Genomic DNA, 17,374 nt, shown 5'->3' with positions numbered 1-17,374 from the left:
CTGGTACCATCACTCACTGGAGTGGGAAGAACTGGGGAGTATGCTCCTGGTGGGGCTCAGGGAAGCAGAAAGTTACAGGAAAACAAAACCCACTATTTAATTCTTCTAAAACAAAAAGAATACATTCCATGAAGGAGAGAAGCACCAACTCACACAGATTGTGGCTTTCAGAATTGCGAGAACAGATCATTTCTATCCTGGGTTTGTCCTAGAGAAAAGCAGAGTCTGTGAAGGAAAAGGAAGAAGAAAGAGCGGCCCTGAATCAACCAGACTGACCTCACAGTTCCCAAGGGACTGAGAGTAAGTTTTCCTCCCGTGGCACACACACACAAACTGACAGAGATTTGAGGGAGAATCAATAAACCTCAGCCTTCCCTGAATTCTTGGGTACCTAACTGTAGCATAACAGATTCAGAAAGGACAAGTCTCCCACTACAACGAGCTGATCTGAGCCCAGAGGGTCTGCTCTAACATGGCCTGGGCAGACCCTGATTTTACAACCTGGAAGACACTGAGCCCCTCATCCATGCGGGTACTCCAAGGACATAGTGGAGTCCTGGGGCCAAGGAGCACAGGACACCCTGGCAGACCCAGCCGTGGAAAAAGGTTTCTCCAACAGAGGCCTTCAGCCTGAGCCTAACAGACTCAGTCTACCAGGCACTCCCTGGCTTTGGTCCTGTCTCAGGGCAAGGGGCCTCTGAACCCAAACTGAAACCTCTTTCCACAAATTCTTGTGGGCTGAGCAGCCTCTGCAAACCCCAAATGCATGTTACAGTGGGCTTAGATGAAACCACAACTCCCAGAATCCTCTGGCTAGTATACCCCAGATCCCACTAGGTACCCATGGCTTTCCTGCCTGACGTTATTTCCTCACCCCTCCCCTGAGCCTCAGTGCTAGGAGCACAGCACTGACTGCATCTCAGTTACACTTAGCCAGCAGGATGCACTTTACGTCTCTTGTATTAATCCTCTGGAGAGGTCCAGGGAGCCTAATTCATATGGATAAGTGAAGTCATTTGTTCAAATTCACCGTGAGCAGTGGCATTGTTGGGTTTTGAATCAGTATTTCCCCAAATTCATAGCTTGCTGGCTTCAGCTTCTGGCTCTTGCATGGAGTCTAGGACTTTCTGATCTTTTGAAAGAACCCCGAGTTGAGCCCTGCACTTGGGAGAGCAGAAAATGCTTAGTCTGCTGTTTGTCACCACAAATCCCGGCAAACGGCGAAATCAAAGGTAGGAGGGAGAGCAAAGGAGCAATTCTGCAAACAAAATTCTTTTATCAAAAACTGTCAGTCAAAACCACCATGCTAAAGGGTCACATGAACCAGAGACTACATCATCCCAAGACCAGAAGAACTAGATGGTGCCTGGCTACAACCGATGACTGCCCTGACAGGGAACACAACAGAGAACCCCTGAGGGAGCAGGAGGGCAGTGGGATGCAGACCCCAAATTCTCATAAAAAGACCAGGCTTAATGGTCTGACTGAGAATGACCCCGGTGGTCATGGCCCCCAGACCTTCGGTTGCCCCAGGACAGGAACCACTCCCGAAGCCAACTTTTTGACATGGATTAGACTGGACAATGGGTTGGAGAGGGATGCTGGTGAGGAGTGAGCTTCTTGGATCAGGTGGACACTTGAGACTACGTTGGCATCTCCTGCCTGGAGGGGAGATGAGAGGGTGGAGGGGGTTAGAAGCTGGTGAAATGGACACGAAAAGAGAGAGTGGAGGGAGAGAATGGGCTGTCTCATTAGGGGGAGAGTAACTGGGAGTGTGTAGCAAGGTGTATATGGGTTTTTGTTTGAGAGACTGACTTGATTTGTAAACTTTCACTTAAAGCACAATAAAAATTATAAAAAAAAAACCACCATGCCTGCAGCTCTGTGTGGGTACTGGGTACACTGATGATTTTGACCAAGCTCCTGTCCTTAAGAAGCTCACAAAGAAAAAATGATAAACTGAATATTAAAAATATTTTAGAATACAAAATGGCAGAAACCCCAGCCAAGGGCTATAATGCTTGGTGGTGAGAGGAACAGAGGCAGAGGCAAAGGACCACAGCTGGGAGGCAGTGGTGAGAGGCCCAGAGAACCAGCAAGGGGTCCCGACCCAGATGCCCCAGCTGGGAGCTGTAACACAGTGGTGGGGCCAAACTGGCTCACAGAGCAGGTGGCACAGGGCTGCAGAAAACCTGTGCACAGGACCCCCGTGGAGCACATGGGGGTACCCACTGGGAAGAAGTGATTGACGGTTCAGCCAGCACAGAGAGCTCCCAAGGCTGCTAGTTGAGAGGTGGACCCGTCAATGATAAGGGCAGAGCTGGTCCAGAAGAGCCGCAGAAAGAGGGAGGGACAGCTAGAGAGACCATGGAAACAGCAGCAGCCACAATGCAGCTGCCAATACCTGACGTAGCAACGTGAATCCAGCATCTGAACCACAGAGCACCTGCTGATACCTGAGTTATGGTGTACCTGCCCAGTGCCATAACAGTAAACACTGGCTTTCCGGAACGGTAAGCAGGTCCCTTTTGAGACGTAAGCTAGTCTGTGCTGGGAACCCTCCTGAACTTTGCCCTTGAGTCGATTCTGACTTATACTTAAAATTAAATAATAGAGTGAAATAAATATTTTGGAATAGAGAAATAACTGCATCGAAAAACAAATATAAAAAATAAAAAGACATTATTCCCTACCTAACACCAATATGCAAATGAACTCAAAACGGATCAACGACCTAATTATAAGAACTAACACCACAAAACTTACAGGAGAAAACATAGGGGTAAAGCCTCAGGACCACGGATTAGGAAATGGATTCTTAGACGCGACACCAAAACCATGATCAACAAAAGACAACTTGGACGCCATCAAATTTAAAAACTTTTGTGCATCAAAGGATATTATTATCCAAGAGTGGAAAAGCAACCTACAGAATGGGAGAAAACATTTCAAAGTCGTGTATTTATCTGACGCAGGGTTAACATCCAGAACACGTAAATAACTCCTACAAATCAACACCAAAAAAGATAAAACCCAATTAAAAAATGGGCAAAGGACTTGAATGAACACTTCGCCAAAGATACACCAATGGCCAAAAAAGACATGAAAAATGCTTAACACCATTAATCATTCAGGAAATGCAAACCAAAGTCACAATGAGATACCACTTTACTCCCACTAGGATGACTGTTACAAAAACGAAATGGAAAACAAGCCTTGGCGCGGACGTGGGAAAACCGGAATCCTTGTCCACTGCTGCAGGGAATGGAAAATGCCACAGCTGCTGTGGAAAAGTTTGGCAGTTCCTCAGAAATTAAACCACTCACCAACAACAACCACAGAGAAAACAGAAAAACTTAATTTCATTCCCGAAAACTTAAGAAGTCAAATCATCATCGAGGGTGTCAAAACAAGAAATAAATAAATAGAAGCCATGCAATGGACTGCTTTCATATGGCCCTTTTCACCACAGTCTTACAGCTCCCACCGAATGACTGGGGAGGACTATGAGGCTCTTGTGACCCACCAAGGGGCTTGGGTAGCTTGGCAATAATACAAATAAGGTGCATGGTACCCTTTCGGGTGGGGGGGGGGAGGGTGGGACCATGCAAATAAGGTGTATAGAACCTTAACAAGGGATTGGTCAGTTTTGCCATCCCACTAGGCTTAAAATGAGCCATCCCAGAGATGGATGTGGGGAATCTCACTGCCATCAAGAAGAAGAGACACGAGTGGAGTGCATCCTTTGAACCTGAGGTCCCTGCACTGAGAACCTCCTAGACCCAGGAGACAGTGACAGCTGTAACACGAGAGATGGTGAGAGGCGGTGAGAAGTAGAAGCAGCAGAACCAGGAGACTGGCACGAGATGGCGCAGTGGGCTTCCCAGGCCACGGAGCAAGGTGCTGACCCATGGAGCGAGACAGCTGAGCCTCCCGGAATGGGGCTTCCTGGTGGAGTAGGGTGCTTCCTGGCACTCATTGGTGGACCTAGGGATGCTGACCCATGGAGCAAGAGAGCTGAGCACCTCTGGGCTGAGGCTTACTAGAGGAGTGAGGTGCCCCCCAGGCACTTATCAGCAGAGCTAAAAGCGCTTTGTAACACTTGCCTAAGCAGGGCAGAGGCCAGGCTGGCCCAAGAGCCCTGAGGGGCCAAGGGCCAAGAGGCCGAGGGCAAGAGAGAGGTCTGCCTCTGGGCACGGCTGAGAAGCTGTCCTGTCTAAAGAACTGTACCCTGAGTTGTTCCTGATCCTGAATTGTAACCTGTTACTTCCCTAATAAGCCCCCTAACTGTGAGTATTGTCTGTGAATTCTGTGTGGCCACTGCCACGAATTATCAAACCCAGCAGAGAAGTAGAGAATGCTATGGGAAGGACGGCTGGTATTGGAACTGGTAAAAAGGTTGGCGAGAGGAGGTATGTCTGACCTCTGCTTCACAGAAAACAGCCTTGGGCTTTGATCTTGATTCTCCTTGCCCCTTGGGAAGTTAGAGGAGGTCAGGCACCACTCCCCTGTCATTTTTACACCATATAACCCAGCAATTCTACTCTTAGGTCTATATACCCAAAAGACTTGTAAGCAGGAACTCAGATAACTGTACACCAATGTTCACAGCAACATTAATCATAACAGCCAAAAGGTGGAAACAACCCAAGTATCCACCCCCAGATAAATGGTGGTACATACATACAACAGAATATTATTTAGCCATAAAAAGGAGTGAAGTTCCAATACATGCTATGACATGGACGAACTCTGAAAACTTTACGCTGAGTGAAATAAGTCAGGCAGAAAAGAACAAACGCTGCATGATCCCGCTTATATATACCTACAGTAGGTAAATGCATAGAGATCATAGAGGGTTAGTGGTTATCAGAGGCTGAGGGTAGGGGAAAATGGAGTTACTGTTTAATGCCACCACTGGTCTGTCGGTTTGTTATACTGTGGTGGCTTGCGTGTTGCTGTGATGCTGGAAGCTACGCCACCAATATTTCAAATACCAGCGGGGTCACCCATGGTGGACAGGTTTCAGCAGAACTTCCAGACTAAGACAGACTAGGAAAAAGGACTTGGCGATCTACTGTCTAAAAAAATTGGCCAGTGAAAATCTTACGAACAGCAATGGAATACTGTCTGACACAGTGCTGAAAGATGAGGCCCTCAGGTTGGAAGGCACTCAAAATACAACTGCTGAAGAGCTGCTGCTTCAAAATAGATCAACTTTAATAACATCGATGGAGTAAAGCTTTCAGGACCGTCATTTGCTGATGTGGCATGACTCAAAATAAGAAGAAACAGAAAATGAGTTTGTTTGGGGTGATAAAAAAAAGCTTTGGAAACTGACAATGGTGATTGGTTGCGTAACATTGTGAAAGTAATGTCACTGAATTGTACACACAAAAATGGTTAAAACGGACTTCTAGTTTCTAATCTAGCATGTAAGAGCTTGGAAGTGATGCCTCTTGTTGTCACAATTAAGAAAAAAACTGAAAATTGACAACTCTTCTTAGGTCCATCGGAGACTGAGGTCACAGAGCAAACTGCTGCCCCCAAAGCTGGAGAGATAAGACAGACTAATACAGAGAATCACCACCTAATGGGAGCAAAGACCACCATCACTGCCACCAGACCCAGCGTCAGGTGGGAACACTTAACGGGTAACAGACTAATTGCTGGAGACAGAGTATGGAGGAGCTTAAGGGACAAAAACTCCTGGAGGTCCAGTCTTGGGAAAGGAGTGCACACATTTTAGTGAGTTTAACCTTCAGAAGCCCTACCCAGTTTTCACTGTGAAGCTCAGAGAAAAATCTCATCATGCGCCAGCAGGAACCATTTCAAAATAGTGTTCTGTTTCCCTTTGACAATGGCCTGCACTCAAGGAAAACGCTTTACAGAGGCTAGCTAACGGCATTTTATTAGAGTCTGCTGACCATTCTAGTGCTAGATGTGCGGAAAAGGAAATATGCAACTCTAGGTACATTTCATCTAAGGGGTAGGGAAAAAAGGCTGGGAAGTACCTGTGAATGTCACCACCCAGAGCACAAGTTCACTAAAAGTTTGAGACCTAATCATAGGACTGTAGAATGCTGTGCCTCCCCTTATACCTTACTGCCACATCATATCATCAGAACTCAAAGAACCTAAGTTCCTCTTAGTCAATACATTGTGTCCAGATTCTAATAAAAAGTTACAAGGCACGCTAAAAAGCAAAAAAATACAGTCTGAAGAGATAGGGCAAAGATCAGAACCAGACTAGGATACGACAGAGACATTATAATTACCAGACAAGGAATTTAAAATAACTATGATTAATAAGCTAAGGGCTCTAACAGAAAAAGTGGACAACATGCAAGAACAGATGGGTAATCTAAGCAAAGAAACTGAAATTATGAGAAATACTGAAAAGGATATACAAGAAATAAAAAAACACAGTAACAGAAATGAAGAATGCCTTGAAAGGGCTCATTAGATTGGAAATAACCAAGGAAAGACTCAATGAGCTTGAAGCTATGTCAGAAGAAACTTCCCAAATTTAAAACCAAAGAGAAAAAACACAGAAAGAAAATGAACATAGTATCGAAGACCTGTGGGAAGATTACAAAAGGTGTAACATGCATAATGGGAATACCAGAATGAGAAAAAAGGAACAGAAGTAATTACATAATGGTTGAGAACTTTCCAAAATAGTTAACAGACACCAAACCACAGATCTAGAAGCCAAGGGAATACCAAGTAGGATAAATACCAAAAAATGTACACCTACACATATCATATTTAAACTGCAGAAAATCAAAGACAAAGACAAAAATCTTGATAGAAGCCAGAGCAAAAAACACCTTAGGAACAGGATAAGAATTATAGCAAAGGAACAAGAATATACAACAGGAACAAGGATTACACTAAAGGAATAAGGATAAGAATTATATCAGACTTCTGTCAGAAATTATGCAAGCAAGAAAAAAGTGTAGTGAAATATTTAAAGTGCTGAAAGAAAAGAACCCGCCAGTCTAGAATACCATACCCAACAAAATTATCCTTCAATAGTGAAGAATAGACTTTTTCAGACAAAATTTGAGGGATTTGTCACCACTAGACCTGCCTTACAAGAAATGTTAACAGAAATTCTTCGGAGAGAAGAAAAATAATATAGGTGAGAAACTTGAATCTACATAAAGGAAGAACATTCAAGGAGGGATAAATGAAGGTAAAATTGTTTATTTTTTCTTATTCTTAACTGATCTAGCAGACAATAATTTGTTTAAAATAATTGCACAGTATGTTAGATGATTATTGATTATGGATAAGTGAAATGTATGACAGCAATGTTAAAAACGATGGGAGGGAGGAATTGGGAATACTTTGTTATAAGGTACCTGTAATTCCCATGAAGTAGTGCTGTGTTATTTGAAAGCGAGGTTACATTAGTTTAAATGTATACTGCAAACTCTGGGGCAATCGCTAAAAAAATCAGAAAAAAAAAATGCTGTCAATGAAACCACGATTTGTCAAAAATTGTAAAACCAGTCCTGATTTAAAAGAGGCTAAAATGTGGCAGGGGGGATGTGTATCACAGAATTAATGCAATATAGCAATAACTGTTTGATAGGGTTATTATGTGGGTTAAGCAAGATAACACGTAAAGAACTTCAAACTACAAATGGCACAAAGTGCATGCTTAACATGTTAACTGCCTCTATTATTAGCAAGATCCCACTCTGAAAACAAAATTACACTCACACATAACTGCAGACAAAATATTTGAAAAATATCAACAGTGACTATCTCTAAATGGTAGGACCATGGGTGACAAACTTTCTTAATAAATCTCTGAAATTTTGACAAGAATCCTATATCACTTTAATCATTGGACAGAGAACAATAAGGTTATTTCTACTTCGGGGGAAAAATATCTAGAGCTGAAGGGAGGAGGCAGGCATCACAGGCTGTTAGAAATTTGTAAACAAATAGGCTACTACCTATGACCTGGAAGGGGACCACAAAGAAATTAGTGAGACTGAAGTAACCTTAACCTATTCTTCTACTTCACTGAAAAAGTACCCTCACTGAGACACTTTCACTGTCAAGAGGGTTCTGGGAATGAACAAGCTCCAGGGAAACAGAAAACATAGATTACGAGAGACAACGTGTGCAAAGCAGACAGTGTGGGGCTGGTTCAGGAAAGCTGCTCCATACATGTCTTCTCATCTGTTTCCCTTTACTGAATCACTAATGTTAGAAAATTTCTTGGACAGAGTCTTTCAAAACATCTTACAAATCCCTATATGGTATTAACAATTGAATCAAATTTAACAATTTCTTGGCTACGCTCATTCACTGGTTTTTTTTTTTTTTTTTTGCTCATTCACTGTTAATGTTGTTTATTGTTTCCTTTACCATAACACTACCAACATATGTTCCCCTGTCCTGAAAATCAAGAAGTCCTTTCCAAGAAGAAAGGGACAAAAACTTACCTCCCCCATAGTTTTGAATGTACAGCAGCTGTCCCCACTCCTCTGGGTTCTTGGAAAAGAAAAAAGGTGGAAAAGGTTTAAGAAACCATGAGATACCGGCCTCTTCCTGGAGCCTGGAGGAGGTCAAGTGAGAATAAGCCCCTGCCCCACCCCAGGCACTGAGAGGGAGGCTAGAGGAGCCTGCAACTCCACCACCCACTTCCAGCATCACAGAGAATGACAGGGGACCGTTAGGGCCCCAGATGGGCATCCTGGGGGACACTCTCACACTGTGGCCACCTTCCTCCACTGGAGCCTGACTTGGGGTCCATCCAGGCCCAACATCTTACACTGGGACTGGGTCTGAGACTCCAAGACAGCTCTCTCTAAGTGGACCCAGCGGTCAGGGTTCCATGCTCCTGTCCTGTAGGCTGGTGGCACCTTTATGGGCCTGAAACTCCACCAGCTAGAGGTTAAAGGTTGGAGAAGTAGAAGCAGCAGTGGCTCCCCAGCCCCAAGCTCCAGACATCTCCGGACACCAGACACCGCCTGGGGAGAGCATTACTCACTGTGCTGAAGAGCTATTGGCCCCTGCTGTGGCCTGGACCCAGGAATGCAGAAGAGACTTGGCTCTGCTGCAATGGGAGCTACAAGAGCTGGCAAAATCGGGGTGTGAAACAGACACCCAGGACAGTCACGACCGGACACTGCCCAGCGTCGACCTAGAATGTACGAAGAAGGTGCCCCACCTCCTTCTCAGTCCTTGCCCCAAACGTAACGTCGGCGACGCGGCCACACGGGGTTCTCACACAGAGGGAGCCCATCACGGGTGGCCGGGCACTGGGCGCCGAGCGCACCGCCCACGTCCGGGGAATGTCGCACAGACTTTCCGCCCGTGCAGTAGGACTCGCAGCTGCCAGACACTTGACCTCCAAACACCCCCAGCCAGCTCCCGCGCCGGGCTCGAGCCGCACCCACCCTGTGCAGGCTCGGCCCGAGACCGAGACCTCCCTCCGCCCAGCGAGCGCGAGCAGCCCCGACACCTCGGGCCCCGAGCACACGACCCCTAATGCACCCCCCCCCCCCGTTTTTTCCCCGAACGCCGGCGCGCAGTCCGGACATGATGACAGTCGTCCAGATTTGAAGGTCCACAAAGAGCCCAGCACTGCCCGGGACTCCTCACCGTCCACTTCTCGGGGCCCTAGAAGTGCGGTCTGGCCGAGTCTACCTCCAAACTAGCGAGCTCCCCGCCCAGGACACCCTAACTTCGCGTCCGAACTCCCGCCAACTCAGCTCGGCCCGCAACTCCGAGAGAAAGCTGCGTCGACCGCGGAGGCCGATGGGAAATGTAGTCCAGCGGAGAAAACCATCTCCCCGGCCTCGGCCGCACTGTCTTTCCCGCCGAGTCGCACCGTGTTCCAAGGTGACACCCCAAATACTTGGGGTGAAAAAAGTGTTCCTAAACCCTACAGGTAATACTGTTTTCGAAATGTTTATAAATATATAGATACAGATAGATAGGCACTTGGATCATAAGAACGCTGGAAAGTTGCACCAACAATTGTTAACGGTAGCTATTGCCAGGATGTGTAATTGTGACTTTTTTTCTTTTTCGTTTAATAGCCTTATGTTTTAGACATTATCATGTACTTGTGAACACATTACTTCATTACTTTTTAGATTTGGTTAATTGGACAGTTTCAAGTAGTGGGGAAAACAGGATAGAATCATTTTTAAATAATCTTTCCTCAGACCTGGATTAAAATTCACACGCATGAAGTAACCAGTCTGTGTTGCCTTAAACTCCTGAAATGAGAAACTAAAACTAGAGAGGGAGAAAGAAACCCTAGAGACCGCCTAGATGGGCCTGAGCTTCCTCCGAGGACCTAGGGGAACCGATAGGCCGAGGGACCAACAGGCGGCCGCTGAGGGGCGGAGGCTCATGGGAAATGTAGTGTAGAGCCCGGAAAAGCTCCGGCAGGCCGCCGCCAAGATGTCCCGAGTCCCCGAAGCCAATCCGGCCTCGGTGTCCCTGGCTCCAAACCGGGCGGGTAGAGGGAGGAGAGAGGCGACCACAGCCCTTTGGGAACCGTGGTTAAAAGCTGGGGAGCAGGCCGTCCAGCAATTTCTGGTCAAGGAGCCGCGCTCGGATCTCGGGGCCCCAACCTGGGCGGCTCAGACCTTGGCGTCCCACAGCCCCGGCGGGGCCGCGGGGTGGTCGTTAGGGCTGGAAATTCATTCCCCAGGCCCGGGCGCCTCCGGGACGTCAGTCCGGGGCGGGGAACGCAGTGATGCCAGCGGACAGGTGGTCTGGCAGCTCCGAGCGGAATGCAGCTCTGGCCGCTGGGACGCCGGCTGGTGCTGGCGCAGCCCTGGGGCCTAGCGGGCTGGGGGCGCGGCTGGAGAGACGATTTACGGAGGCAGCCTTATAATCAGGATGGGGGCCTGAGGAAGGCCTGGAAAAGAGGGGAAGCGGACCACCCTGGGCTCGGGGTGAAACAGTGGAATACCAGTGTAGGGGAATGCAATGTAATTATTATAAAAATGAAGCTGCAAAAGAATAATGACAGAAGTTTGTTCAAGAAACACTTGGGGTGAAAAAAGGTGTTCCTAAACCCTACAGGTAATACTGTTTTCGAAATGTTTATAAATATATAGATACAGATAGATAGGCACTTGGATCATACGAACGCTGGAAAGTTGCACTAACAATTGTTAACGGTAACTATTGCCAGGATGTGTAATTGTGAGTGACTTTTTTTCTTTTTCGTTTAATAGCCTTATGTTTTAGACATTATCATGTACTTGTGAACACATTACTTTTTAGATTTTGTTAATTGGACACTGTATCAAGTAGTGAGGAAAACAGGATAGAATCGTTTTTAAATAATCTTTCCTCAGACCTGGATTAAAATTCACAGGCATGAAGTAACCAGTCTGTGTTCCTCTAAACTCCTGAAATGAGAAACTAAAACTGGAGAGGGAGAAAGAAACCCTAGAGAAGAATCCAGCCTTGCAGCTCAGCAGGTTAGAAATACCTTTACCTGAATGAAGACTCAGGCAGGACCCCTGGCTTCTACTCAGGCCTGACTGACTACTTTGCACAGCTTTAAAGAAGTTTCCTGACCTTTTTCAGCCAACCTTTCCTCATTCAGGAAATGGGGATAATGGAGCCTAACTCAATTGAGGACGTTGTTGTTAGGTGCCAACAGGGTCGTTTCCGACTCATAGTGACCCTATGTATAAGAAACACTGCCGGCTCCTGCACCATCCTCACAACCATTGCTATATTTGAGCCCATTGTCAACCCTACAGGACAGAGTAGAGCTGCTGCATAGGGTTTCCAGTGAAGACCTGGTGGATTCGAACTGCTGACCTTTTGGTTAGCAGCCAAAGTCTTAACCACTGTGCCACCAGGGTTTCTACTGTGTGACTTAAAAAAAAAAAAAAACCTAGTGCCCTGGCGTCGATTCCGACTCACAGTGACCCTATAGAACAGAGTAGAACTGCCCCACAGAGTTTCCAAGGAGCGCCTGGCGGATTTGAACAGCCGACCCTTTGGTTAGCAGCTGTAGCACTTAACCGCTATGCCACTGTGTGACATAGGACTTCTTACTTCTGTCCTCTTGAGGAGCTAACCTTTATCCCAGGTCAAGTGGTCCTCAGACTTTCCCAGCATTCTCCTAAACAGTGAAGAAAGCCTACCCATGGGATCTGGGACAAAACCCAACCAGCCCTGATAGCAGGAACTTCCTTTGAAATCTGTTAAAAATTGAAGCCCAATTTGTATTCTAGTCAATAATAAATCTGTTTTTTTTTTTTAAACGTAAATATTGTTTTAAATTATTTACCAGGTAATTATTTAGCTCATTTTATCCTGATTTTAAAGAATATTTGATGTTTTCAGGGAAATGCATCATTATTAACCCCATTTCAGAGATAATAGGAGGCTTAAAGGGTTTTTGTCACATGCACGGTCATATAAAATACACAGCAGTGACACATGACGTGACCTGTATGCACCTGTACTGCCCCCAGGCGAGAGTAAAGTTATCATTGACTCTTTTATCAACTTTTAAAAATAGACAAAGGAGAAGTCTGTTTCTGATCACATTATTCTGATTTACAGGTTTATATTTTAATGGCTATGCTGATTCTATCCTGTTTGAAACTCTGTAAGTTTATAGCACAGTTTAATACTTGGTAGGCAATCCCTCATTATTATTTTCAAGATTATTTGGTCAAATTTAATAAATGTGTTTTCTCATCACTGTGTCTAGTTCCACAAAAAGACAACATTGGAATTTATGTTATTAAAATTGTGCTAAATTTATTTGTTAATTTGGTAAGGATGAAAATTTTTTAGGCTATTAAGCTTTCCCTTGAGAAGTCTTGGTGTCTTCCCATCTATCCAGGTTGTTATTAGTATCCTTCAGGAGAAATTTATGCTTTTCTTCAAATAGGTCTCATGGGTTTTTTTTGTAAAATTTTTTCTCATGCATTTTATATTTCTATAGTGTATGTTTTTTCCCTATATCTTTAATTGATTATTTCTAATTTAAACAAAAGCTAGTGGTTCAGCATATCTTGTTTATTCTCTTAATAGTTTTTTATTAAGGTTTTATCTCCATCTCTTGGGTTGTATAGGCTTATAGTCAAATTATGTGTAAATAAAATACATTTTGTCACGTATTTCTCAGTATTTCTCTTCATGTGTTGAAAGGACCTTGATCGTTAGTTACAAGTAAAAGCAATGTTAAGTCATCATGTGATTTAAGCATCTGTTTTATTCCTGATTTTAATGGTAGTGGTTTTACTACTTAATCATTTAATATGAATGTTTATTAGGAAAGACTGCTGAATTTTATCATCTGTATTAGTTTCCTATGCTGCTATGACAAGTTACTACAAACTCAGGAGCTTAAAACAACACAAATTTATTAATTTTACAGTTCTGGAGGTCCGAGGTTCAAAATGAGTGTTGTGGGCTAAAATCAAAGTGTCAGCGGAGCTGCGTTCCTTCTGGATGTTCTAGAGAGATTCATTTTCTTGCCTTTTCCAGTTTCTGGAAGCTACCTGCAGTCTTTGGCATGTGGTCTCTCCCACTATCTTCTAAACACAGTTCTCCAACATCTGCTTCTGTCATCCTATTTTCTGACTCTGACCCTCCTGCCTTCCTCTTATAAGGATCCTTGTGATTCCATTGGGCCCACTGGAAAATCCAAGATAAGCTCCCCATCTCACCATCTGTCATGGATTGAATTATGTCCCCCCAAAAATGTGTGTATCAATTTGTCTGGGTCATGGTTCCCAGTATTGTATGACTGTCCTCCATTTTGTGATTGTAATTTTATGTTAAAGAGGATTAGAGTGGGATTGTAACACCCTTACTAAGGTCACATCCCTGATCTAGTATAAAGGGAGGTTCCCTGGAGTGTGGCCTGTACCACTTTTTATCTTACAAGAGATGAAAGGGAAGCAAGTAGAGACTTGGGGACCTCATACCACCAGGAAAGAAGCACTGGGAGCAGAGCACGTCCTTTGGACCTGGGGTTCCTGCACAGAGAAGCTCCTAGTCCAGGGGAAGATTGACAAGAAGGACCTTCCTCCAGAGCCAACAGAGAGAGAATACCTTCCCCTGGAGCTGATGCTCTGAATTTGGACTTGTAGCCTACTAGACTGTGAGAAAATAAATTTCTCTTTGTTAAAGCCATTCACTTGTGGTATTTCTGTTATAGCAGCACTGGATGACTAAGACACCATCCTTAACATAATTACATCCACAAAGTCCCTCCTGCCATATAAATTAACATACAGGTTCTGGGGATTAGGACACGGACATCTTTGGGGGGCCATTATTCATTCTGTCTACCACATCATCTTATTGGTGTCATTTGATATATGTATTTTTTTTTCTTGTAATTTATTCATGCAGCACATTTTGTCATTAGATTTATTAATGTTCTCCCAACATTAGGAAATGTTTTGACATAATTCATTGTATAAATTTTATCCTATGTTATTAAAATCAGCCTTTTATTTGGAATTTTTATATCTATGGTCCTAAATGAAATTGATTTATACTTCTGTTTGGTGTGTCCTTACCAGCTTTTATGGTAGTTAGACACAAGATGTCACCTTGAAGACTAAGGTACGCCTGACCCAAGCCATGATATTTTCAATTGTGTCATATGCATGCAAAAGCTGGACAATGAATAAGGAAGACTGAGGAAGAATTGACGCCTTTGAATTGTGGTGTTGGCAAAGAATATTGAATATACCGTGGACTGCCAAAAGAACGAACAAATCTGTCTTGGAAGAAGTACAACCAGAACGCTTCTTGGAAGCAAGGATGGTGACTACATCTCACATACTTTGGACATGTTGTTAGGAGGGATCAGTCCCTGGAGAAGGACATCATGCTTGGCAAAGTACAGGGTCAACGGAAAAGAGGAAGACCGTCAATGAGGTGGATTGACACAGTGGCTGCAAGAATGAGCTCAAGCGTAGCAACAATTCTAAGGATGGCGCAGGACTGGGCAGTGTTTTGTTCTGTTGTGCATAGGATCGCTATGAGTCGGAACCGACTCGACGGCACCTAACAACAACAATAGACAAAATTAGAGACTGTTGCATCATTTCCTAGGATATGAATAAATAACAATTATTAGTTCAAAAATTAGCTAATACTCCTCTATAAACCATCTGGATGTGGTACCTTCGTTATTGTTTTGCTAAAAATGAATAAAACATTTGTCAATTCAGCTTTTTTTTTTACATGTTCAATTCAGTGACATAGGTTATGTTCTTCATGTTGTGCAACTGTCATCCCTATCCATTTCCTAATTATTCCACCACCATTAACAGAAGCTCAGTGCTCCCTAAGGAAAGACTCATCCTCCTTCCCTCCCTCCTACTCCTTGTAACCACTAATAAACTTTGGTCTCTATACATTTGCTTATTTCATATAAGTAGGGTCATAACAATATTTGTCCTTTTGTGACAGGATTATTTCACTTGGAGGAATGTCTTCAAGGTTCATCCATGCCGTCGCACATATCAGGACTTCATTTCTCTTTATGGCTGAATAACATTACATTGTATGTTTATACCATATTTTGTTTACCCATTCATCTGTTGATGAACAATTGTTTTCACCTTTTGGCTACTGTGAGCCCGGCTGCAATGAATATTGGTGAATGGGTTTCCGTTTGTGTTCCTACTTCCAATTTTTTTGAGTACATACCTGGGATTGATTATTGGGCCGTATGGTAGCTGGCTATGTTTAACTTCTTGAGGAGCTGCCAAACTGTTTCCTATAGGGGCTGTACCATTTTTGCAATCCCACCAGCAATGAATGAGGGTTTCAATTTCTGCACATCCTCACCAACACCTGTTATTTTCTGTTGTTCTTACTATTATTTTTTTTAAATCATAGTCATTTTAGTGGAGGTGAAGTGTTATTTCATTGTGTTTTTGATTTGCATCTCCTCCCTAATAATGACTAATGGAGCCCTGGTGGTATAGTGGTTAAATGCTAGGCTGCTAACTAAAGGTCGGCAGTTCAAATCCACCAGGCGCTCCTTGGAGACTATGGGGCAGTCCTACTCTGTCCCGTAGGGTCACTATGAGTCTAAATCAATTCGACGACAACGGGTTTGATTTTTTTGTTTAATAATGACTAATGGAGCTCTGGTGGCACAGTGGTTAAGTGTTTGGCTGCTAACTAAAAGTTTGGCAGTTTGAACTCACCAGTGGCTCCATGGGAGAAAGATGTGGCAGTCAGCTTCCGTAAAGATTACAAGCCTTGGAAACCCTATGAGGAAGTTCTACTCTGTCCTGTGGGGTTGCTATGAGTTGCAATCGACTAGAAGGCAGTGGGTTTGGTTTTGGGGTTAATAATGACTAATGATGTTGATGATCTTTTTGTGTGCTTGTTGGCCATTTGTATATCCTCTTTACTGAAATGTCTATTCAATTCCCTTGTCCATTTTTTGTTGGGCTGTTTGTCTGTTTGTTGTTAAGTTGTAGGAGTTCTTTATATATTCTGGATATTAAACCCTTATCACAATATATGGTCCCTAAAGTTTTCTCCCAATCTGTAGGTTGTCTTTTCACATTGTTAATAAAGGCCTTTGATGCACAAAAGTTTTTAATTTTGATGAAGTCCAATTTATTTATTTTGTCTGTTGCTGCTCATGCTTTTGTTGTCTTATGTAAGACATTGTTATACCAGATCCCAAAGTGTTGTCCTTATGTTTTCTTCTAAGATTACTATGATTTTAGTTCTTACATTAAGGTCCTTGATTTGTTTTGAGTTAATTTTTGTATATGTTGTGCAGTATGGGTCCAGCTTTATTTTTTTGCATGTGGAAATCCAGTTTTCCCAGCACCATTTATTAAAGAGACTATTCTTTCCTCATTGAATGGACTTAGCACTTTTGCTGAAAATTAATTGACCATAGCTGTATGGGCTTATTTTGGAACTTTCAATCCTATTCCATTAGTCTATATGTCTATCATTATACTAGTACTAGGCTGTTTTGATTATTATATAATATGTTTTGAAATCAGGAAGTGTGAGTCCTCCTACTTTGTCCTTTTTTAAGATTGCTTTGACTATTCAGGGCCCCTGGCAGTACCATGGAAATTTGAGGATTGGCAATTCCATTTCTTCAAAAAAGACTTGGAATTTCGATGGGAATTGCATTGAATCTTGTTATGGTTTGAATTGTGTCCCCCCAAAATATGTGTTGGAATCCTAACCCCTATACTTGTTGATATAATCCCATTTGGGACTAGAGTTTTCTTTGTTGTGCTAATGAGGCCATACCAGTGTAGGGTGTGCCTTAGACCTAATCACTTTTGAGTTATAAAAAGAGCAGATTAGGTACTGAGACAAGCAAGCACAAATGGAGAAATGATGT

At 43.6% G+C, this 17,374-nt stretch overlaps 1 protein-coding gene across 3 annotated transcripts in view; it reads right to left on the bottom strand.

Annotated features, from left to right (window-relative positions):
* Window positions 1-9,744, bottom strand: part of LOC104847146 (zinc finger protein 568-like) — a 34,800-nt gene extending 25,056 nt beyond the window's left edge. For 2 of the 3 annotated variants that reach the window (XM_064293258.1, XM_023541478.2), the window contains exons 1-2: window positions 9,631-9,744; window positions 8,469-8,517 (exon numbers count right to left, since the gene is read on the bottom strand). Coding sequence is in view for 1 of the 3 variants with exons in the window: in XM_023541478.2 (XP_023397246.1) it covers window positions 8,469-8,477 (9 nt within the window). In the remaining 2 variants the exon portion in view is untranslated. Of the gene's footprint in view, window positions 1-7,370; window positions 7,456-8,468; window positions 8,518-9,630 lie in introns of all 3 variants that reach the window. The other variant, XM_023541479.2, reaches the window with a different exon arrangement.
* Window positions 9,745-17,374: the final 7,630 nt, after the last annotated feature.

The sequence above is a fragment of the Loxodonta africana genome, chromosome 11 (genome assembly GCF_030014295.1).
Source record: "Loxodonta africana isolate mLoxAfr1 chromosome 11, mLoxAfr1.hap2, whole genome shotgun sequence".
NCBI lineage: Eukaryota > Metazoa > Chordata > Mammalia > Proboscidea > Elephantidae > Loxodonta > Loxodonta africana.
The sequence above is the reverse complement of the archived record's forward strand: the minus strand, read 5'-3'. Positions and strand labels throughout refer to the sequence as shown.